This window comes from Mugil cephalus, chromosome 11, assembly GCF_022458985.1.
Source record: "Mugil cephalus isolate CIBA_MC_2020 chromosome 11, CIBA_Mcephalus_1.1, whole genome shotgun sequence".
Taxonomy (NCBI): domain Eukaryota; kingdom Metazoa; phylum Chordata; class Actinopteri; order Mugiliformes; family Mugilidae; genus Mugil; species Mugil cephalus.
Genome location: NC_061780.1, coordinates 22,717,612 through 22,742,162, shown reverse-complemented (window position 1 = coordinate 22,742,162; position 24,551 = coordinate 22,717,612). Strand labels below are relative to the sequence as shown.

At 41.3% G+C, this 24,551-nt stretch overlaps 2 protein-coding genes across 4 annotated transcripts in view; one reads left to right on the top strand and one right to left on the bottom strand.

The window, feature by feature from the left end:
* Window positions 1-1,832: 1,832 nt before the first annotated feature.
* Window positions 1,833-7,489, bottom strand: preb (prolactin regulatory element binding). The gene is made up of 10 exons (XM_047599864.1): window positions 7,324-7,489; window positions 6,532-6,703; window positions 6,210-6,405; window positions 5,207-5,460; window positions 4,714-4,794; window positions 4,475-4,602; window positions 3,369-3,542; window positions 3,037-3,109; window positions 2,773-2,932; window positions 1,833-2,672 (listed from the first exon to the last, which is right to left on the bottom strand). The coding sequence occupies exons 2-10, from the start codon at window positions 6,664-6,666 to the stop codon at window positions 2,578-2,580; spliced, it is 1,296 nt and encodes a 431-aa protein (XP_047455820.1). The 5' UTR covers window positions 6,667-6,703; window positions 7,324-7,489; the 3' UTR covers window positions 1,833-2,577.
* A 1,875-nt stretch (window positions 7,490-9,364) lies between these two features.
* The window catches only part of adcy3a (adenylate cyclase 3a), a 28,944-nt gene continuing 13,757 nt past the window's right edge, over window positions 9,365-24,551 (top strand). Inside the window, exons 1-7 of one of the 3 annotated variants that reach the window (XM_047599858.1) lie at window positions 9,365-9,934; window positions 11,806-13,027; window positions 17,857-18,006; window positions 19,971-20,101; window positions 21,387-21,498; window positions 23,285-23,412; window positions 23,870-24,028. In XM_047599858.1, the coding sequence (XP_047455814.1) occupies window positions 12,353-13,027; window positions 17,857-18,006; window positions 19,971-20,101; window positions 21,387-21,498; window positions 23,285-23,412; window positions 23,870-24,028 (1,355 nt within the window). In that variant the 5' untranslated portion in view covers window positions 9,365-9,934; window positions 11,806-12,352. The other 2 variants (XM_047599860.1, XM_047599859.1) reach the window with 2 other exon arrangements.

Below are 24,551 nucleotides of genomic sequence, written 5' to 3'. Positions count from 1 at the left end.
TCAATAAACACCCCCCTCCCACACACACACACACAAAAAAAAGAAAAAAGAAAAATGTGAAATGTGCCAGATAAGGAATTGTACAGACTAATGGATTGGGTCGGGAGAGATTTCCTTCAGAAGATGAGGTTGTCTCAGCATTTTAGAGAAGGTGCTTCGTTGTCTCGTCTAGCATTAGAAGGTGGAGATGGTCGGGGTTATCCAAGATTGGTTGCTGAGTTTCCTCCTCTCCACTACTGCTTGAAAATATGAAGGCATATTGCATTCACTTGAGAAAAAAAAAAATATATTAAACCTAGTTTTTCTAAGCAAAAGAAAGTATTCTTTTGCTTTGTATTCATCTGCATAGCAGAAGGATGCAGCAGTATTGTCCACTTCATCTTAACATCTTTTCATTAGTGAGTTATTTATGCTAGAGGTGTAAGGTACCAGCGTAAAGTTGACACTCTAATAACAATGTCTTTGTAGCGTTAAATCTAAAGTATCTCTGTGTGTTTGTTGTGTTTGTTTAGTTCCATGACAAACAGGATTTCGTTTTTTCTCATAAAAACAGCAGGAATCTAAAAGGATATAAAGGACTCTTCTTGCAGTAATCCCGTGCTTGTCCCATGACTTTCATGCTGACCTAATTTAACTTTCCTAAATGCAGCAGTGTGTAGCCCCTCCATGTGACAGAAGACAGAAGTCAACAGTGGCCCGTGGACAGAGGCGGACATGGAAGGGAAAGGAAAAAAAAAAAAAAACAGCCGAGACACTTCTTATCATATAATTTACACGTGTATATAATCTTATAAACAAAAAGAGCTAGTTCAAGGAAGGGAACAGAAGAAGAGTGTGACGAAGGATTTTTACCAAAATAGGGATCAGGAGTCGGCCCAGGCATCTGGAAAAACTGATTTCGGAGGAAACAAAAAGTTAAATAGGACATGAACAACGGCTTAAAAAGTAAAAATTCCACCAAACAATGTGATGCGAGGATGGCGAGCCCTTTTCAAGCAAAGGCAGCTGTGCAGGCAGAATGAGAACCACATACTTCAACCTTTCGTGATGCTCATGTGAGAAACAAAGGAGTGGAACACGGCCATGTGACTAGCATGACTGCACACACCCATCAGCTACATGTGGAATTTGTATAATGGTGATAAGTAGAACATGAAATGGTAAGAAACACACATTAAAGGCCAGATCAGTATGAATTAGTACGAAAAATATAGATGCTATTCATATGATCCATTGCGTATACATACTTTGCCACTGCTGCTATAAAATATATATATATATATTATAACTTTTATGTATTTTCAATATTTTTTAGTATTTGTATTTTAACTTTAGCTTGTAAATCTCGTAAATAATACCTTCTTTGCACTACTTTGTATATACTTGTGTTGTTTGCACTGAAAAGGAGAAACTCTCCAATCATATAATGACAACAAAGGGCATTCTATTCTGTTCTATTCTGTTCTATTCTGTTCTATTCTATTCTGTTCTATTCTATATTATTTTATTCTATTCTATTCTATATTATTTTATAGCAAAAAAAAACTTGTACACAGTGAACTGTTCTTTTTTTGAGCTATTAGTACGGTAAAATGCTGTTAAATTTAACCTCACTATCTAAAAATTTAAGTATAACATTTAAGTATAACAGGATCAGATTGCTGATATTTTAATTTACAGTTATTTCTAAATACAACACATGTTACATTCGCACTCATTCTGCTTCCTCTAATGGTCAAATAAAACACCAAAAAAAAAAAATAAAGATAATAAAGTTTACAAACCAAACTGTCAAGACACAACAACTGTGGTCTGATTACCTTACTTTGTTAACTAATACTTTTATTTCCTCTGTCTTTTCAACAAGTTACAATAATATGGGGCTCGTTTAAAGAAAAACAATCATATTTTTGTACATTTGCTGAGAAAAGTATAAGCAGTCAGAAAGATTAGATTAAATTAAAATAAAGGTGGGAATGTCTTCATAAAAGAGGGAAACATTTAGCTTTTACTCCAGTTAAATGACGTCTTCATTACGGTCGCACAGGCTCATTTCTTTATCACCACATTGGTTTTTATCAAACGATTCTTCCCCCTAAACCCTGGATACTGGCACAGTCGTTAATTTATGTTTGAATTCAGACATCCCATGTCACATTTTGGTTTTGACATGTTTTAGTTTCACTCCCAGCGCAATCTGCTGCCACCTGGTGGACGTACAGGAAAACAACAAAAACACAGGACTGAGTCCATCAAAGACGAGGGATAATTCAACATGTAGGTTTTTGAAAATACACATTCTGTGAAAATTAACTGTCTATATTGCTCCTTAAATAGGTCAATAAAAAACCCAGCCTTTACCAATTATCATCTGAATCCCCTTTAGCTCCAAAATGAATCCAAAACAATATTAATTATTGATAGAGGTCAAAGAAGTACATCTCCAGTCTGTCCTGGTTTGATTGCACTGGGTTTTGTTGCGATGCAGCGCAGGTTGCATTTGGACGTCAGACCGAGCGGACGCCGAGACGTGTCCGAGCTGCATCGACCCTGATCCGAGACTACATGTGAACGGTTTTAAATAAATCCCGGGAAGAGGTTCTGTAGAAGGAAGATGACTCCCACCACCATGAGGCCACAGAAGAAGAGCACCAGCCAGACGGGGAAGTATCCTGGAGGAAGGCGTGACATAGACAAACAGATGAAACGGTGCGATGGTCTGAGGTTAAAAAAACATGTGTGTTGACTCGGTGGTGACAGTGCAGGACTTACTTCGGTTGGTGACGGTGTGTACTTGACAGCGGCTGTCCACAGCCACACTTAACAAGGCTGTCTCGTTATTCCCTTTCATATTTTTGCCTTTCATGGAGTCGGGCAGGAAGGCTAAATCTGTCACAACGATGCCGTGGGACTCCTGCACATAATACAGTTTCTACACACACACACAGAGTAAAAACAAATTAGCAAATTATTTAAATAAAAAACATGGCTGCGATCTCGATTCATGGACCACTTCGATTGTGATGTGTGTGTTACCTGTAGGGAGAAAGCGATGTAGATGGCTACTGATCCTGTCACAGTTCCAAGGCCAAGAAATGTTCCAGAGTCACTGTGAAGAATAAAATTAAAAGACAGATTAAAAGAATGCACATGTGACTACCAGTCTTGTGGTGAACTTTTTTCCACTTGTCCATTCAGGTTATAAATCAAGCTAAATCATTGCTTGAAGTAAAAAACGTCCTGGTTTCATCATCTTTCAGAGACTTCTCCTGTCAGCGGTCATAATGTTGTGGCTGATCAGTGTAGTATACAGCACCTTTTCACGTGTTAACTAACTAAGACATTCATTATTTTCTGAGTAGGTTTACCTGACAGCCAGACTCGAGATGACCTCAGTGCCACAGGGAGCAGTCAGCATGGGCAACAAGCTCTTGCCGTCCCACTTGGTGAGAAAACAGGGAGGAGGTTTTCGGTCTCTTTTATGGGGGATTTGCACCGTGTAAAGCCTCAGGGCGTCTTTTTGGTCTTCTACCTTTCCAAACCTGAAATGGATAAAAAATAAAGCCATATATTAATGTATAAAGGTAAAGGTGTAAAGGTGTGTAAAGGTGGCCCTGAAGATCAAAACATAACAACACTACAGAAAACATACGTTTCAGAAAACGCAACGACATGTCAGAAAATACAATGACAATTCAGAAAACACAAAGACATACACAAAACACAACATTTCAGAAAACATTTCAGAAAACACAACAACATTTCAGAAAACACAACAACATTTCAGAAAACACAATGACAATTCAGAAAACACAAAGACATACACAAAACACAACATTTCAGAAAACATTTCAGAAAACACAACATTTCAGAAAACACAACAATATTAGCTGACCATTCATGTCATTTCATGACTGGCAGCGAAACAATCAATAACATCAGCTTATATTTCAGCGCAGGTTCTGTCCAATCAGAAACAAGAAGTGTTGTCCCTACCATGAAATGTTTTCGTGTTTTCTGTAATGTCGTTGTGTTTTGACCTTCAGGCCCAACGTAATATACAGTGTCGTTTAAAGGTGTGTGCATAAAAATGACTCAAAACATGAGTGGATTTTAACATTGTTCCACACAGGAGACAAACAAATGAAACTTTTTTGCGCTTATTGATTCAGGAAAATGAGCCAACATGACACATCTGACAGGGAAAAAGGGGGGATGCAGGTGGGATTATTGTATCGCACTTTGTATGAAAAGTGTTATACAAACGAAGTCTTATTAATTGACTTCTGTATCATTTGTTTGGTTGGCTTCTTGTTGTCTACTCCCAGGACTTGTGTGAAAATCCGCTTTTGTTTTGGGTGATTTTTATGCAGAAATGTAGAAAATAGTGAGACACAGTCACATCAACAAGGTAATAATAGTGATGTGAGCCGATGGGACACTGTTTATCAAAACAAAACGTTATGTTTTTTACCTGCATGCCATATATCGATACGTTTTCTCAGCTATTTGAGGCATAGTTTCACGCCAGTTAAGGCCAATGACCAACTGGTTGCCGCTCCACACGCTGCAGGCAAAGTCTCGGCCGACAGTCACCAGGTGCTGCAGAAAAAAAAAAAAAAAAACCCTGACCATTACTGAGAAAGCCATATATCATTATGTGTCATTATTTGTAGAGTCCACATTCCACACTAAGAGGTGACAGTGGTTCACCTTGTTCCCTGGACTAATGTCCAAGTCTTCAATTTCCCCTTCATGTGCTTTGAAATCAAACTTCTTCTTCAGGGATGGAAACTGCAATAACAACAGAGCAACCGGTTTATGAAGGGAAATGACAGCAACCAAAAAACAAAGGTGGTTCAAAACATGTTGTCTATGTATTTTTGTAGGTTCTCCCCATCATTTCTTTCGGGATATGGCAACATTTTGGACACCAACTTCACAGTGTCAGCAGAACATCCCAAAAAACTTTTGACAAATTAATGCAAAGTTTAATAAAATCAGCATCGTAGTCATTTTTATTGTTGCAAATCAAACATCCTGTTTGCAAAACTGCACTTGGCAGGGCTGAGGTGTTCTTATGGAGGTCAAAGGAATGCTCAGAAACTGCAGGACAGGTATAGTCTGATCTGCCACAACATTATGACCACTGACAGAAGAAGTAGTCAGATTAACGTGATGCATGGTGCAGAGCGTGATGGTTTACCTCCCAGACTCTGATGTGTCCGTCTGTGCCTCCCGTCAGCAGAAGGCTCAAGTCGGGACTGAACCTGACCATTTTCTGGAGAGGGTCCTGAGGGTTCAGGTCCGACTGGACTTCAGCCAAACCGGTCACGGTGATTTGAGCCGTCTCGTCCTTTATATCTGACGTGTCTCCAGACGCAGCGGCTCCGTCCTGTCTGCCTCTGTCTCCTTTCCCAGCTCTTCGCCTGGCATTTCCTTGCTGCACACTGTTGCCAGCTGCAGAGACGACACTCGCTTTTAACGGGTAACGAAAACTCCCGGATGGGCAAAGTAAGACGGGTTCAGACACAGTAGTAGGAAGTAGTCAGACAGGCTTATGACATGATGTGTTGTAGATCTCATTTTACCATTTAATATGTGAACTGAACAATCACGAAAGGGGATTTAGTGCAAGAGTGTTTGTTTTCATTAGTGTTCCTCATATTTTAGCATTTATATTCTGTGTATATTCTTAGTTTCTACCTGGTCATCTGCTTCTTTGATTTTTGGGCAGCTTTGTCGCTAACCAGCCTCCATTAAAAAAGAAGAGGAAGATGATGTGAAGACTAAAATAAAAATTAATAACCACAAAAGACCTGACTCAGCTGAACCTTGATTCCGATCCAATCATTTTAAAAAAGCCGGGATCTTCCTCAATACAGTTCAGGCACATCTCTAAAGACATAAAGACCCATTAATCATTCCTACAAAGCTACTTTATGTTATTCTTGTGGTGGACGCTGGTGAATGGATGATGTGTAGTGTATCATATAAAAACAAAAACATCAAATTTGATTTCACGTAAACTCAACTGGAGCCTCCAAAGCAACGCTCCCCTCAATCATCACTCTGGTTTTATATGAGTTAGCAGAAGCACAGACATGAGTAAACTATGATCATGAGCTGTACAGAACATTTAACACGTATACACAACTAGACGAACTTTTTGACTGGTAGTGTGTTTCAGGTTGCAGCAGCAGTCTCACCGTCTTTATGAGCAGCTTTGCCTTCTTTCTGCGTGCAGTGTTTAAACTTCATCAGACAGCAGGTCCCGTCCTGCCCCGCCGCGATCACGCCACTGCCCACGGCCATGTTCATCGTGGCACGCGTGTCCGTGTCATGAGAGTGGAGGAGGGTGGCACTGTACCTCTGCTCTCCGACCAGCTGCACATCCAGGAAGTGCTAAAAAAATATCACAAATCACAAGTCAGGGTTCCCCAATGCAACCAAATACCTAACATGTTGCAAAAGTGGTTTCTAATGTTTTGTCGATGGTGCAAAAAACATTTAATTTAGTTCAGCACTTACCACAGCATTCTTTATGCCCGTCTTGGACGCACCCCCTCCTCCTGCTGTGATCACCAGCCCAGTATCTGGGTCCACTTTAATAGAATATAAAGGGAAGGGGGCTCTGTACAGATCTGGCATCCTCTTCTTTCCCATCGTTCTTCATAAAACTGCTTCGCGCACACACACACACCTGTGGGGGAAACAAGTGGTAGTTTGTCTGGCGGTGCAGCGAGGATCGATTTGGGTTGACAACATCACACCAAGTGGATTCAGACTGGTGTCACAGACAGTGACGCACATGATGGGGACGATTAAATAGTACCAGTGCTTGTATGATATGGACTTAAAGCCATCTATCTTGACTGATTGTGTCTTTTTCCCTCCTGCTGTCAAAGTTTATTCTATTATCAAACATAAAAATAAGTCATTAAGCCAGTCACGTGATACATATTTATAGCTGATTCTGATTCTAGAAGCTACTTTGTATCTTACTCTCGCCAGTGAAAGATGTCAGAGTCCATCTCTGATAACCTGCCAGCGTGGAGTCTGCAGCAGTTTAAATTACTGAAATGCTTAGCCGGTCTTAGCGGGATGAGCACTATCATCACTGACAAACAAGTGTGATCCGTGACAACCACAAATAATGCCAGCTTTATGCTCACTGCACTGATGTGGGCAAATGTCACCGTTATCCAAAAACCGCAAAGTGAGGCTAATGTGTGAATGTTGTTTAGCTGGAAGTGCTGCAGTTAGCACGCCGGGCTACTTGCCCTGCTAGCTCGTTTTGTGATTTGATTTGAAGTCGCCTACCTGTGAAGTTAGACCGGTTTGTCTCGTGTTGTTATACCACCAGATAGACGGCTGATAAAATTGACGATTGCATATTGAACGGTCAGTGGCAGCGGCTAAAGCTATGCTATGATGCTAACGGCACCGAAACAGGAACTTCCCCTGTTACACGTCAGCAGCGTAAGGGACGGGACGTACGCCGCGCCATTACGTCATTACAAGCGCGACCACATGATTTGTTTGTATTTATTTATTTTTTTTTTATCATTTATTTACTTATTTATGAATTTTACTCTTCTTTGTGTGTTATAATATAAGCAGGATGGCTTGGTTCTTAGCCCACTGCACATTTACTAGTGAATGGATATGATGACCACAAAAAGAAATATATCCTGGTATAAACTTGTGCTGTGGGTCCTATTTACTGTTCCTGACCCAGACTGTCATAAACCTGCCTGTTGTGACACATTGATCCACTGTTGCTGTTGGCTCCAATACTGCAACACTGAAGTTCTCCTGTTGTCACATCAGAGCTTTGATTCAGAGAGATTAGTTTAAATCTCTGAGTGATGGGAGAACACGAAATATTTTCAAGGCTTCACTACTTGAAGTCCTCAGATTAATGACTTGTTTGCAGAGAATTACAAAGTCATCATCCATTAGATGCATGAACTATTTTTCCTGGTATTCTCTGCTGAAAACATTAACAATGCCCATTTCATCTTTGAGGTTATTTGGAAAAGTATTTATCATGTTTCCTAAATGTTTCATCTCAAAATGTGATTGATTTTCGAATTAGAGTAGCCTGCAATGGCAATTAGCGTTCACACAAACCACCATAATAAATGTCATTATCACTATCAATACTGAAGTACGTCCGGAGTTTGGATAACTGTAGGCGAAGAATTGGATTACATTTGCATTAGTCTGAGACTAAAAAGCATTTTACTGCCAATGCGGATCTGATTTGCTTAACAGGAAAAACTGAACCTGTTGCCTTCTAGTGGCAACAGTTTGGAACAAGATACACCATCCATAGTTACTGTTTTACCTTACTTGACTATTGTAACTTGAAAGGATTTCTGTCTTTACACATCTACTCTGTCAAATGTCAAATGATGCAGCATGTTTTAATCCAGCACAATCTGTCTTCTCCTCTCTCAGCATACAGTTTATTAATTATAGTGCGGCCCGCTCTCTGTGGTAATCCATCTCCCACGGTAACCTCATTGGGGAAATCCAGAGAGTAGATTAATTACTGATGATGCATCCACAAGCTTGCCAATTCTCTGCGGAATACATCACATCTGAGAGAAAGGTTAATTCAACAGGCTTCCCCCAGACTTAAAAATGACATATTCCTGTCAAGTCGTCCGGCCTGTAAATCCAAAAGCATATAATCAATGTGTTTGCAATGTGAATGTGACCTTGATAGTTAGTTTGGGGCACAGAGAGGAGATGCTGTTCAATGGCCAATGGCTAACAATCAGCACAGTGATGAGGGATGCACAGCCAGGGTTTAGTGGAACAATCGATGCAGGCCTGCACACTCTGTGGGGTCACGCAGGAAAGAGCCAGATTGATCTCATTTAAACATATGTGATCCAAAAGATGAATGACTTCATTCAAGGTTTATCACTGAAGGGTTGAGACTCATCCTCTGGATAGTGGGGCTTCAGCACAGCTGGACCAAAATCAAATTCTTGACATGAGGATTGAAAATGTAGGTATTCTCATTTCTGCATCTTTTTTTTTTTTAAAAAAAAAAACAAGGATTGATTTAAATAGCCAAATTCAGAAACCGCTCGCTAGGCTATAACACAAATTAAGTGAAAACAAGGAACTGGCTTAAGTAAACACGCGGAAGAGAGAGGTGATGGTTAAAGAGGGCGGGGACATGTGAGGGCAGAAACAATGGACATCGAGGGATGGCAGAGTCAAGTTAGAGCTTTTTAATAAACGCCACGAGGAAATGCGGAAGTGTCCAGGTTAGTTAGTGCAAAACTTAAAAAAAAGAAAAAAGATTAAAGTAGCGCAAGTTAAATATTAAATAAAGCTGGACTAACTTATCAGACTGTGCTGCGTAACAAAGTGTTAACCTGACCAAACCTGTTTAAAATCTCTTTTTAAATTTAGCATTAATAACATTTTCTCTTTTTTTAATCATTTGTCACAGGCTATATCATTAAGTCATCGCAACAGAAAAAATATTAAAATTTAACGAGCCCCCATAAAAAATTAAATAAATAAATAAACAAAAAAAAAAGGATTTTATTTTGTGGCTGACAGGAAGTAATGGATTCGTCGCTTTAATTCTGACTGTTCCTCGTCTTCTGCGGAAAACACCCAAGACAGAAAAAAAAACCCACACAGAAGCGGGGGTTTGTGTACCAGTCGGGTGTCATTGCGGCTTTCTCTCAACAGTTTCTTTTTTTTCTTTTTTTTTTTTTAGTAATTGTTTATTTATTTATTCATTCATTTAATTCATTTTCCCCGTCCGGTCTGAGTCCTAACGTGGTAGTCTGTACGTGAGACCTGCTTCGTGTGCCAGGCGAACCAGATGCCAGGCGCATCTGTCTGAGGGGAATAACCTTAGCACCCAAAGGAGACACAAATCTGGCACAACAACACGGTAAGCGGATGTGGCTGTAGCCCACTGGGTACGTGCGTCGTGGTGCGTGGAAGAACATGCAGGGAGAAATATCACCCTCCACGGCCACTTAACGCGAATTAGACGCCGAGACGCTGTAGGTGGAAAGAGCCAAAGTGGAGATCGGATTTGGGTAACTTTCCGTCGGATGTATTGCAGCTCGGAGATGCTGAAGCAGCCATTTAAAGAGGCTTGTTGGACAGTTAAGTGGCGGACATCGGTCGCCTGCGCTGCGTTAAAGCGCTCGGTCCATCCATAGCTGCGTCGCTGCGGTCGCCGTGGTCGTGTAATGTGTGTTTTTGTTTCCTCTTTTCCCCCTTTTCTTTTTTCCCCCCCGACAACGTGTGTGTTTGATGGAGCGCAACATGTAGCCAGGTAGGTTGGTAGGCCCCACAGCGGAGAGCTTGCCCCCCTCCCCACCTCCTCTGCAAGGACAGAAACCCTCACAGCAAACCTGACAGCTTTACGTCGCCTCTTGAGATTCAAGCAAAGGGAGCAAAGCCTCTAAAATATCCATCAGGCGTTAGTCTTTATTTCAATTCGGGCCACATAGAGCAACACACTGATCATCACCAGAAGCTCAGCCGGGGTTTATTTCCAGTCTCCTCCGCATAGGGACGTTTTTGGTGAAGAGGATGCTAATGAAGTCAGTTTAAATTATAGAGTAAAAAAAAAAAATGTATGTTGTGCTGAATTGTTTTTCTCTTATTATTTTTTTAAACGTCTTTTAATCAATTCCTGCCTCAGTGTGAAATATATATATATAGTGCTATAACGGCTTCTATCTTAACTTTTATTTCAATTGTAAAGATTGTCTTTTTGTATGTAGGTTTATTCCTCCTTCATATATATATATGTGTGTTATTTTTAGTAACAATCTTCAGTGTAAGAGTGATACTGTTAAAGAAAAACTACTTCACATCCACAAGAAACAATGCAAAGGGGAGATTTGGAGGAAACTTGTTCAAATTAAAGAAGATTATTATACAGAAACATACCTAATACTAAACTTATGGAGAGGTCAGAGGTCCTTGTGTGCACAACTGAGATCTGGTACGTTGCCCCAGGCAATGGAAGGGTATATGTGCAGCGTATATGTGTTTTGTGTAATTTTGATGTTGTTGAAGATGAACTCCACTTTTTGCTTCATCGCCCATTATACAACGAGCTGAGTACGTCCTTGTTCGACGGAGTTCAGGGGAAGAATCTGTCTGAGTACGATATGTTAAGTTGGTTCGTCAAGGAGGAGACATATGATTTAGCCAGATTTATTGAAAAAGCATTGGCATTAAGACAGAAAACAATGTATCCCACATAAGTATACAGTTTTCTATTATGGTTTTATATATTCTGGAAGATTTGTCTGGATATTTTGTTGTGTTATGAGTTGTTGGAGGCGTAACATGTAGATGTGTTCTGTATAGTGTCTTGTAAGCCTATGCAGGCTGGGGAGCAGTAAAGTATTTCTGACAGGTTGGAAAACAAAAGCGAATTGGACTTGGAACAGTTCAAAATGACGTATTGTGTATCAGGATTGGCAGAAACATGAGAAGAATTTGAGGCGAGACGTCTCACTTATATTATACTGTACTGACTTTTGAAGGTACTTGTTGAGTGTAGGTTTGATTTTTATCCTAAAATCTTTGAAATGTCTTTAATCGTATTTGTACCAGAAATAGTAAACATGCTGGACGTGCGTACTTGGGAGGATCAGGCATCCAGGTGCACGGTTAAAGGCCTGCGCTGTCTAGTATCTGATCAAAAAAAGGTTCTGTTTAATGCCAAACAAATTCATCTCTGCCTTTAGAGATTAAGCCACAGTGTTTTTCTTCCTTGTGTCTCCCCATGTTTAGGCCATGTGAAGCGGAGCTATGGAAGGCCGAAATGCAAAACGCTCTCCAACGCACAGGAATTATCAAGACGGAGGAAGTCACGATGAACTTGCGATGAACTTAGTCGATGAGATGCTGATGAAGCCGACGCTGACGTGGTGCATATCTGTGGATTACAAAGGTGGAAGGGAACATTCGAAACAGGCACGTCTGTAAAAGGAAAAAAAAAAAAAAAGTAGAAACTATCTCTGGATCACGTTGATGAAGAGTAGGCGTTGCTCGTTCTGTGCTGATGACACGAGACTGACTGGATGAGTCAAAGGACAGCGTTGGATGGAGTGGCCGTGGATGCAGCGATGTGAGAAGAAGACGGCTCTCCGGTGCACAGGTCCTGACCATCGACGTGCTGCAGTGGTTCGTTACACGTATGTGGATCCTGAAGAGAAAAAAGTTGCCTCCTCAGAATAAGAGAAACCAGTAGACGATGTGTACCTGAGTGCTATCTCAACGTTTTGGTCTACTCCTGCCGGTCGACAAATCATTTTCCTTTTTTACTGAAGTGCTCGTGATGCCTCGAAATCGAGCGTTCTCCGAGCCAGAGTACTCTGCAGAGTACTCGGCCGATTGCTCCGTGACGTTGCCCTCTGACCCCGGGCAGGCCGTGGGGCGAACGCATGAAGTCACGGTGCGGAGCTCGGGATGCTGCCTCTGCCTGCCCCGGTTCATGCGGCTCACCTTCGCGCCCGAGTCTCTGGAGAACCTCTACCAGACCTACTTCAGACGGCAGCGGCACGAAACTCTGCTGGTTCTCGTCGTGTTCGCCGCCCTGTTCGACAGTTACATCATCGTCATGTGCGCGGTGGTCTACACCACTGACAAGTTGGCTTCCGTTCTGGTGGCATCCGTGGGACTGGCGATGGATATTGTCCTGTATCTGCTGTGCCGCTGCGGCCTGCTGCCGGACCGCATCTCGAGACGGGTGGTGCCCTACGCCCTGTGGGTGCTCATAGCCATCCAGATATTCTGCTACTTGGGTCTGAACTATGCCCACTTCCACCAGGCCAGCGACACGGTGGGGTGGCAGGCCTTCTTTAGCTTTTCCTTTTTCCTGACTCTGCCTTTGAGACTGACACCCATTGTCCTCATCACCGCTGTCTCTTGCGGGGTCCACACACTGGTTCTGGGCGTCACCATCGCCCAGCAGCAGCAGGGCAACATCCAGGGAGCGGCGCTTGTCAGACAGGTAAGAGTGGGGTGGGAGGGAGCCAGGTGTGTGGCATTGCTTTTACATTCCTGTGTAAATCTCCTGTAGCCAGTCATCCAAGGTCTTTGGCAGAGGAAAGTGTTCAGGACTCATGTGGTCCTCCACCTTAGACCAAGGGTCTTCAACATTTTTGAGGCTAAAGTAGGGACTCTATACCTACTATATGTGTTCTATACTAAACTCTGCTTAGTGAAGTGGGGGAAAATTAAAAAAACATATCTAATCAACCAAAGATTCTGTGACCAACCCTGCAGTACCTGGGGACCCCTTAGGGGTCGTGGACCCCTTGTTGAAGACCTAGACAATTCTGGCACCATTTGTGTTGACTTCATGGTTTAGATCCATTTACAGACAAGAGCTCAAATGGAATATTTTATGTTAAGTAATAAAAGGTAATATAATGTTCTGCACAAAATTATATATCAGGAATTTAAGGCAGGCAATATAAGGCAGCGAAATAAGAAGGACCAAACATTTGAGGCGAGACGACACATTAACATCGTCCTGGGGTGGTAAAAAATAAACAATATTGATTTTAATAGAAAACCGACCTCCACACCTCCACTACCACTTTCTCTGTGCAAGTGCAATAAATTTGAAATGGATCATTTGGATTAATATTGTTTTTTGACACAATTTGTCCAATGAGTTATCACTGATTTCATCAGATGTACATATATACAATGTATATTTTAAGCTGCATTTAAATTTTCTCAGTGAACTATGCAGAATATTGCAATATATCGCAATTATGTATCGTATCGTGACTCAAGTATCTTGATACGTATCGTATCGTGAAGTCCTTGTCACTACCCACCCCTACGTCGCCCTGTACTGATTTTAGCTGCACTTTTCAGTCTGCCAAAAACTGTAAGGTTAAAAAACCATAAAGGTTGTATTATCTAGCATTTTAACATGATTTTGTTTTTTTTTTTCTGCCTTTAACACATTTGTATTTTACAAAGCACACACAGACAATCAAAATGGGTGAGAAACAGCTGGGGTTGTGCACAGTGAACGGGAAAAATAATGCAGTGTAGTTTTGAATTTGTCAACTTCATGCAAAGTGCAGTACAGAGAAAAACCCAAACGAGTACCTTTTGACCTTTTGTTCAAGTTCTCCTCAGTGCTAAGGGCTGGTAGGATGTTTAAAGAAACCCGGAGGACTTTCCACATTTCCAATGTCTTCTGGTGCTTGTGTAATCTCACACTGACTGTGACCTCCTCAGGTGTATATATCAGGGCTCTTGATGAATTTTCCGGAGGGGGCTTTTTGTTGCAGCCGTGTTAATATACTCATGCTTTATTTATTTTTTGATATATAGTTATTATGACATTGTCCTGAAATCCCACAGTTGAACCTTAGACAGAACTAAGTATTAGGAACCACCATGTCCGTGCGTAACCATGGCAACCGTATAAACTACACCGAGGAAACCACATTTTTACAGGTACTGAGTTGGGGAAAAAAAGGACACACCTCGTCACCTGTAGACAGACCAGCGAAGAGAAGCAGCGATCGCCCATAAATTCTGTTTATGAATCTAGTTAGCAGGCATTTCTATATTAGTCATGTCATATTACTAACCATTTTCCTCTATTTTAAGCCACAACCCACTCCATTTAGCTGTGTAACGAGATTATGCCGTGTGGATTGTGATTAACGGCAGGCTGGTTTGCATGGGAGAGAGGTGGGAGCTGCCCTGCTGCCACTGATCCCAAATAGAGCACACCAGTGTTGCTGGGTGGCTATGGAAATAACACTCCATCTCTGGCAGGAAGCAGACGGATATTCACTTAGTTTCGTGAATATAGTCTATGTGTTTCGTTATTGATTTAATTTTTTTTAATAGGCATATAGGAAAACATTAATCTTTCAAATTTCAGGAAATTCATCACCCAGTGCAGTTTTTTCTCTTTTCCTGTTGAGTGCGATTGTTCCACGTGTCTTTTGTTCTGTTTGCTAAGACATAGTCAAGTTCCATGTGTGTAGGAGTTGCAGCTTTTCAATATGCACAAGCTGAAGTAATGGCAGTATTTTGCAGCGTTCGATACTGGAACGTACCACTGTGCTGTTTGTACAGAGTCTGAGAACCTGATGCTAGCTATGTACTTTCGTTGCCTTATTCTCACGTGTCGTCCCGTACGAGAAGACGGGAAGACACAGATGGAAGAGAAATCACAGGAGCGCTGGCATTTCATGTCAAATGAAGACTCATTTATGCAGCTGAAAAAAAAAAATCTGTAAAGATGTTGACAACAATCGTGAACCAATAATCTGCAAATATTTTGCAGGGGTAGTGTTGTCTCGTTTGTACAGGGAAACAATAGAGAAGATTGCAGCGCAGTTTGATAAAGGTGTGTTTGCTTTACATGGGCTGACGACCCAGCCTTGCATGACCCCGATGAGGAAGTGTTTGTGACGTTGTTCTTGGTTTGCTCTTTAATATAGGAGAGCATTCACTTTAACTGGTGCGTGGCTGGCTAAATAGATCAAGATGTTAAGTTGAGCTGTTTATTTCCCTTATGTATTACGTTAAACCAGTAAATCTAAAGGACTTTGAAATGAAATGTCAGTAGCTAGAGTGAGAGTATTAATTGTATCAAGTTTTGAGCAGGTGTCTTGTGTCGTGTTTGTTGTGTGTGCGAAAGTGTATTAATTTAACTATATTTTATGTTTGCTGCATTGTTTGGTTGATGAACTCAGGAGGAGTAGCTATGGTTAAGTTCCAGCAGCTATTGGGGATCTAATAATAAATAAATGGCTGCATGAATATACAGTGATGATGAAGAAAAATGCAAGTTAATTGTAATATTTTTATTGTTAATGTTTGTCGACTGATGGTGTAGTAATGGCACGTTTTGTGCACACACACACACACCACATTTAACACATAGACCCTTGTAAATGCTAACTTTTTATTATTTTTCATGTTTGCCACACAGTTTTTTTTTTTTAATTTGCTTTTTGTCTTGAGCTCATAAGACTTAATAATGAAAATAGAATTTTGATTTTACCAATACACACTGGGGGGAAAAAAGAAAATCCCCATCCTGCCCGGCACGCACGTTATCTAAGTCTAATATAAAGAGACCACGTCATAAGAACAAATATAGAGCATTGACCACAAGGTGCACTCATGAATAGATCAGATTACTAATAAATAACAAGAGTCCTGGAGCAGCAGCAGCTTTTGAATAGATCAACCTGCACAAGAAAGATGGGAAGAGAAACCCACGTGGAAGACCAGGAACACCTCGTTAAAAACATGGTGGAGTCCGTGTGATCATGGCTCCCAATGCTCTGCGTCAATATTGTCGGATGTACAGCCAGTTGAATTCTGAAGTGTGTGGGGATGGAGCGTCTGCTGAGGTTGTGTTACGACTCCAATTGGTCAATCGCTTTGATTGAAAAATGGCTTCTGATTTTCACACTTTCACAAATGCAGCCCGTGGGCCATATGTTTGACACCCCTGATCTATGGGGGTTGATTTTACCACCCCTACACTGGCTTGGCTTTTCTGACCTGGTGGTTGCCACTTGATTCCGATGCTTTCAGCTTCCTATTTATCTAGCTCTTGCGCAGCTTGTGCACAAACTACAGAAAACAAAGAGGCTTTATGTGAATCTGAAATGTCAGTAGTAGCGGTAGTGGGTCATGATGCGGGTGTTTATTTGCATAGATTTTAAGGAAGTCACAAATGGTCACAGGAGAGATGTATTTGAATAGACATAGCAGAGCTCGATGTCCTGCTCGCCCAGGACAGATGTTCTGACCAGGTGTGAACAGTCTTCGGTCAAAGTCTTCCAGAGGCTTCCATTTCTCATGCTTGCACATTAAAAGGCTGCATCAACAACATAGCAACTGACACGTGCTGCGTATGATGATGCCTGGACACATAAATACGATCAGAACGTGGTGTGGACGGTCTGTGCTGAAAAACCAGAAACCTTAGCACCCGTCTCTTTGCTGCACAGCATTTATCTTCAGTTTGGTCAGTGTTGTCAAAGACGGATAACATTTGCATCTTTTAAAGTCATTTTTAAGTAAATCCTGGTATAATTCCCATTGATGTTGCTTCTGGTCCTGTATGGGTCATTATAATATAATATCTGTGTCCATAGACTTTCCAGGCAATTGAGAAGTTGCAGAAGACTGCATGTGAACAGAATATATCTCTCGGCAACGGATTTCTTCCATAAAACTTTTTAAATTAGGTGGAACGGACATTTCGCTAACTGCATTAGCAAAGTTTAAAGGCGCTTTTTAATTTCTCCATGGTATTTGGAATTAGTAGGACCTAAGACGTATAAAAACTAAGCATCATCTTTCAGCAGGAAGTAGTAGTTTTTGAAAAAAAACAGTGTCCTCATATGTGGACACTGGTATTATTTTGTTAATTATATTATAAAGAAGTCACCAATGTGTGACAGAATACAAAACTGTTTATTTTAATACCTGAACATGGCTGAGCAAAGACAGAACAATGAAGTCCCAACGTCCTCAAACGAGTACTTGCTAATTAGCGAAGATGTAGCTTGTTGCTATTGATCGAAATTGGTCAAATTTGTGAGTCATGTCAAACTAAGTAAGTTTTAACCTTATCACTAGATGGCAGACCAAAGCGTCCAAGAATGAGGACAGTGAGTTTTAAATTAAGCAGAATAAGCTGCAATAACACCAAAGGGTCTCAGAAGGTTAAAACAGACTCATCAGATCTCTCTATTATGCTCCGTTATTCCATTGTTACTCCAGTGTTCATCTTACATTGAGCTCTAACTGTTGCGATTTCTTTTTGTTTTCCAGCTAATGGCCAACATTGTGATATACGTTTGTGCGATTACCGTGGGCATCATGTCGTACTACATGGCTGACCGGAAGCATCGGAAGGCCTTTCTGGAAGCGAGGCAGTCGCTGGAGGTCAAACTCAATCTGGAGGAGCAAAGTCAGCAACAGGTCAGATTGCAGACGGTACCAACACTGTACCAACACTGTACCAACCTTTAACTGTTTTCGTTTTAAAGGACTATTTTCGCATTTTGTGCTAAGATACAGATGTACATTTATGTCCCTGTGTAAGGTACCAGTCAAAACTGGCGCCTTTCCTGGAAATTACTGTAATGACACTATACTGGCTGCAAAGAGCAAGGTATCATTTTTTATAACTGTTGGAATTTTTTCCTTTAGCACAAACCTAATTATGGTAACACAAAGTGAGTGCACATTCAGTTTTAAATGGTCTTTTTTTTGGCATGCCTTTATTTTGAAAGGTGCTAGGGACAGGAAGTGATGGTGTGAGACAGAGTGTGTGAAGGGGTCAAGATGGAGGCGAACATGGAGAGAATTTTTCATCCTTTCCTCTTAGGGCTGTTTAAAAACAGAGTCAAACCCGGCAGCATGTTTAGTCTGTCTGAGCTGGTTCTGTGTCGGCTAATCAGCCTTCGTACTCCCCTCACATCCGAGGCCACGGGGCATTCTGCACCGCTACTATTTATGGAATAGATGACTGCCACCGTACGTACAGGGGGAAAGGAAGGAGGGAAAGAGGGACGAGGTGGCTGTAAGAATGAAGGGTATAGTGAGAAGTGATGGAAGGAAAAGACAACCGGAGGGTTGATAAAAAAAAAAAAAAAAAAACGTGAGTGGAAGAAACTACGAGCATACTAATGGAGAAACATGGGCTGCTGGGAGACGAGGGCTGCCGACCAATCAAGGGCCATCCGGTTGCCTCTGGTTACCATAGCAACTCATCCCCAGAGACAATGTCAGCTGTAATCACAGAGCAGACTCTCTCAGCTGTTTGTTCCTTCCCTGCCTCTTTCAGATTTTGATAAGGATATTGACGACTATCGCGCTAGAACCCCAACCTCCCACCCCCCCATTCCACCACTCTAACCAGCCCCCCCCTCCACCCCCCTACCCCACCCTCGAACCCCCTCTACACTGAAACCTGTCCGTGTGTTTGTGTTGAGGGACATTTTTTTGAAATGCACAGGTCAACTGTGTTTAATGGAGGCTTTTTGTTTTCGTTTTGCGGATCATGTGCTGTGAGCGGGGTCACTGTGTGCAGGGTTTCTGCTGCCACACTGACAGTTTGAGGCCAGTCGGCTCTTGTAAACAGTGCTCTGTGCAAAGAGAGATGTTTGCTGCGTGGATACTTTCTCCAGGCTTCGGGGAAAAGCTTTGTTCATCTCTCTCTGTTGTTTTTTGCTCGATCCGTGAGCAGCTGCTGCAGGTCATTGTCCCATAAAAATCAACTTCTGAGGGAATGCACACTAAATTATTTTAATGCATATATTAAAACAAATTTAGTTTTTAGTCTGCAAAACACTAGTTTCTTTGAGGCTAGATATACAGATCAGGCATAACATTATGACCACCTTCCTAATAGTGTGTCCCTTGTGCCTCCAAAAACAAAACAGTTGCGACTCATCAGAGAATGAACATGGATCTTCTGAGGGTGTCCTGTGTCTGGTGGTAACACAGTTTTGTTAGTGGGGGTCTTTGGGTCCTACGGGTTGAGGGGAGGTTCCTCTGTGGATCATCCTGCAGATACTTGATCAGTTTGGGATCTAGTGAATTTGGAGGCCAGGCCAACACCTTGTGCTGTTCTTCATGTTTTTTTGAGTTGTTCCTAAACCATTTTTTGCAAACATGAGATAAATTTATTCTCTGATTTTAACCTGTCCATGTAAAGTTGGTGGACATGCAAGGCAATGTGAGGACACTGGTAAAATACCTCCACATGTCTGAATCTAATGTGGGTCCAGACATAGTAAATATAGTATCTTTAAGGGTTGAAGTCCTTTTGCAGAGTCTTAATCACGGTTATCTATCAGGATGTCCCAGTGAGCATTTTTAAAAGTTTGACCATCAAGAAATAAGTAGATAATTAATTCATTAGTCTCTGTCCTCCACAGGAGCGCCTGCTTCTCTCCATTCTTCCAAAGCACATAGCTGACGAGATGCTCCAGGACATGAAGAAGGAACCGAGTCAGAAAGAGATGCAGCAGTTCAACACCATGTACATGTACAGGCACGAAAACGTCAGGTAGGTGTTTCTCTGTTGCCGTTTGACCGTGATGGTTTTGCATCTACTTCCCAGTATAAGCGTATTTGTAACCTGGTGTTCAGTGTTCAATGTTGTTGTGTTGAGTTGTGTTTGAGAGGATTTTAAAGGCCGTAGGTCTGCACAGTTAGAAATACCATAAATATTCATATTTAACATAATAAGAAAGTTAAGTAACATGTGCAAAGTTAGAAATTACAGAAACCACTGATGTGCTTCTGCAAATTGCATAGCAGCCTTATGCTGAAACATGTGCCTCCTGTGAAATTTAATTTCGCGTTGCTGTTGAATGGACAATAGCGTCTCTAGTGCAAATAGAATGACTACATTTTTACAGTAAAAACGAATTAAATCACTTTTCAGTAGCTATAACAGAGCTTGTTGTTCACTAACTTTGGCCTTTTCTGTTTTGCTTTAAACTTTTGTTTTTATTGACCGCTTTTATTGACAAGTCTTGACTTGTAACGTATAATTTGGGATGAAATGACACAATAACCTAATGGCAAGTATGGATGAGAGTAATGGTTATAGCAAGAAAAACCTATTCAGCATTTAAAGGGGAAATGAAACAAGTAAACCGGATTTAAGAGACGTAGTTCCGCTATTATCAACAATATATAACGCTCTTGACAATGGATTGTGGTGTTAGGGTTAGGGTTACTGGTGATAGATTGTTCGCACCGTATGTAATCATATTCCTGTATCTATTCAACACCACGTAGTGTGTACTTTTAATGTGTGTGTACAGCTAGCTTAGTTTATCTGTTACAAACGGTGCATTGCAGTGTTTCCGCTCATATATCTTTCAGTGAAAGCATTGCCACTTCCAATACGTCCACTAACTACATCCTCTTTGTTCTCATGTGAATACACAATGCAGGAGTTTCACAATATTTGCAGCCCAGTTGTAGAACATATAGTCGCCTCTTCCTCGGTTTGAGTTTCTCCAAATAAACTAAGTTTAAGAAGTGGTTTATTAATTAAAAAGTAGTTTTTGATCAACGTTTCCAACCTTTTAAAATGTTAATAATTTGCACATCATTGTATTCTGTTTTTGTTCACATTTTACATGCCACACCAGCTTTTTGAAAACATGGTTGTGTAGCTACTGGTGCAGAGTGAATGAAAGATTATCTTACAATTCTTGAAATTACTGAAATGTGCCCAAAAATCCTGTTTATGTAACCGTAGCTGCATGATGTCAGTACTAATGTGTTACTTTATATGTGTCTCCTGTTGTTGTTGTTGTTGTTGTCGTCTATTCCAGTATTTTGTTTGCAGATATCGTGGGCTTCACCCAGCTCTCATCATCTTGCAGCGCTCAGGAACTGGTCAAACTGCTCAACGAGCTCTTTGCCCGCTTTGACAAGCTGGCTGCAGTAAGTTCTCACAGTGATATGGAAAGGGATGCTACGGTGTCATATTGGTGCAGGGGTGTAAAACGTGAATTACGCTGCACCTATTGTGAAGCTCAGTCGTAAGGCTGGGTATCGGTACTCGAAACAACACAGTACATAGTAGTATAGAAACTGCACCTGTCAAATGACTACTGCAATTGGTTCTTTTTGATCTAGAAAAAAAAAGACTGTTTCTATGGTTTTGCTTGCAGCCAATCACTACGAGCGTTCTTCGATTCAATGTATGATTGGCCCACCACTGCAACAACAGTAGTTTGTGTTGTGGTCGATGTGGCCGATGTGGCTGTTCAGTGTTCCGAGATGCCACCAAAACCAAAACCAAAAACCATGGCTATACTCAGTGGTGCCATATAGGGGGGAAAGTTAGGACAATTCCAAGGGGACAATTTAATCAGTGGCCCCAAAAGATCAGTAAAAAAAAAAGAAAATTATTAAACCTTCATCATAAAAAATATCATTGTTTAATATAGTAATAAAATATAGAAGTAAAATTAGTGAAACGTTAAATATTAGCTAATAAAACGTCAAATAATATTGACCAACCACCCCTGTGATTTTGCATGAAATGGTTTGGTCCTGCCTTTGCGCATCGTTTGTGCAGGCAACAGTCCACTCCGTAGCTAGATCAGTCACAGTGCTGCCCCTTAGCAAAGGAACCTTGTGACAAAAAAAAAACGTCAGTATGTGACCCAGTTCTTCAGAAAGGTGTCTACCCTCTATAGTTTGTGAGAGGTAGAGATTAACCAGTTGTTCATTGTGATGCAGCCCATACAGAGGTCTGTATGGGCTGTTGTGCTTTTCTTTCATGGCTTCCAAAATTCCTGTAGACGCCCCTGGCTGTACTACACGTCTATGGCTACTCTACTACTGTACTCTATTTGTCCTACTCGCACTACTAAATGCATAAAATGTGGCAAGATGATTCTTGGAAGACAAACATGGATTAAAGTTAAAGGGTGGAGAACTGCACTGTGTTCACAAGGCGTTGTCTTCTCAAAATAACACGGAACAACTGATGATAACTTCACATGATATATAAATGGCCACTGGGCTTACTGTACTCATCCTTGGTGTGTTAAAACAGTTATTGTTAAGTAAATCGTTTTCAGCATGCTGTAGTAGGTAGCTTTGTGTGCTAACGCTAACTTGCTCGCTAACTTTTACGTAATTATCAACTATAAGATGTGAAGGACTGACTGTTTGATGAGGCGCTTCATCATGTTAGAGAATATGTGTTCGTGGTTGTGATGTTGACAATTACACAGCCCAAAGTTGTTCAGGTTTGTAGTTACTCAATAAAAATTTATTTCAGCACTTTCAAAATGTATTATGTGCAAAGAAATCATTTGAATGGGGAGTAGTGGGGACATTTAAACAACTGATTGCTTTCTGTTCACATTATTAATATTGAATGAAGTAAAAAAGAATCGATTGAAGTACTCACTTGGTATTGTTTTAAGGGTATTGGTTTCGGTGCTGGCATCGATATTTTTTTAAAAGATACCCAGCCCTACTCAGTCATGCAAAAAACTGTTAATAACAGGAGTTTACTGCATGAACATGAGCACAGAAAAATGTTGTACCTGTCCGATAAGTCAGTATGTAGGTGTGAACATTTGTTTTTAAAAGGCCACGTGATTTCTAATTCCTGGAAAAAAAGACTCACTGATATAGATATAGATATCCAAGTCTAATCCGTGTATATTCTTCAAGAGTTTCTCTGACTAAAACTCATCTACTCTGTCAGAAATACCACCAGCTGAGGATCAAGATCCTAGGAGACTGCTACTACTGTATCTGCGGGCTGCCAGATTACAGGGAGGATCACGCTGCGTGTTCCATCATGATGGGCCTGGCCATGGTGGAGGCCATCTCGTGAGTACATACATACACGAGGCGCTCAGGAGCAGCCTCAGATGAATGTGCATGATGCCGGCCCATTTATTTATTTATTTTTTTCAGAGATCAGTTGGTGTGAGCTGCGTTTTTCATGTGATGCAGCGTGTTAGTCACTTTGTCCACAGTGTGGAATTGATCACTCTGATGGACTCTTATTGACGTTCCGTGGACTGCGGCTCTGTTATAAAGTGAAATGAGCAGCGGTTGACAATGAGAAGGTCATCAAGCTAAAATTGATTGTGATGTAACATTCTGGCCCGGCCCCACACAAGTGTATATGGATCGATTTCTTTTTGTTTTGTGGTGCCTTCAGGCTCCCAAATGCCGGAGATATCAAAGACAGTGTTTCATGAAGCTAGAGAAAGATTAGACCCAGATGTGCGCTTCCATGCTGCTTGTTATTTACCAGTGTTGATTTGTGAACTGAACGCAGGTACGTCCGAGAGAAGACACAGACTGATGTTGACATGCGGGTCGGAGTGCACAGTGGGACGGTCCTGGGAGGAGTGCTGGGACAGAAACGTTGGCAGTACGATGTTTGGTCCACAGACGTCACCGTGGCCAACAAAATGGAAGCTGGAGGGATACCCGGGTGAGAACATGCAACTCCATGCAAGACATCGACCTTGGTTAAGTGTTGGAAGTGAAAGGAAGCTATTTCGATCCACTGGCAAATTCTGTGTAGCTTTTAGTCCCCTTAGGCCCCTTATGGGTCCACAGTGCAATTCAGATTCCAGATTACTGACTCAATTAGACACACTCAATATAGAGCCCAAAACATCCCACAAAAAGTAGTACTAAGTAGGAGTATTAAGAGCTACAAAACACATAACATATATAGTTAAATACACATATCAGCCATAACATTATGACCACTAACAGGAGAAGTGAATAACATCGAACATCTTAAGACAATTCAGTGTTCTACTGGGAAACTTTTAGATCTGGTGTTCATTCATGTGGATGTTACTTAGACACGTAGCTCCCACCTAGACCAGACCTGGCACCCCGACCCCATAGCAATGACACAGAGGCCCTTCCCTTCAATCCATAGGACCCAAAGGCCCACCCCCACTAACAACATCCTGTTGCCAGACACCACAGGACACCCTCAG

What these genes read in the sequence shown, in the direction of transcription:
- preb (XM_047599864.1), bottom strand. Translation starts at nt 6,666, where the DNA reads ATGGGAAAGAAGAGGATGCCAGATCTGTACAGAGCCCCCTTCCCTTTA. An exon ending in CGGGCATAAAGAATGCTGTG is followed by an intron (nt 6,406 to 6,531) that starts GTAAGTGCTGAA and finishes ATATTTTTTTAG; the next exon opens with CACTTCCTGGATGTGCAGCT. An exon ending in ATCTCGAGTCTGGCTGTCAG is followed by an intron (nt 3,110 to 3,368) that starts GTAAACCTACTC and finishes TATTCTTCACAG; the next exon opens with TGACTCTGGAACATTTCTTG.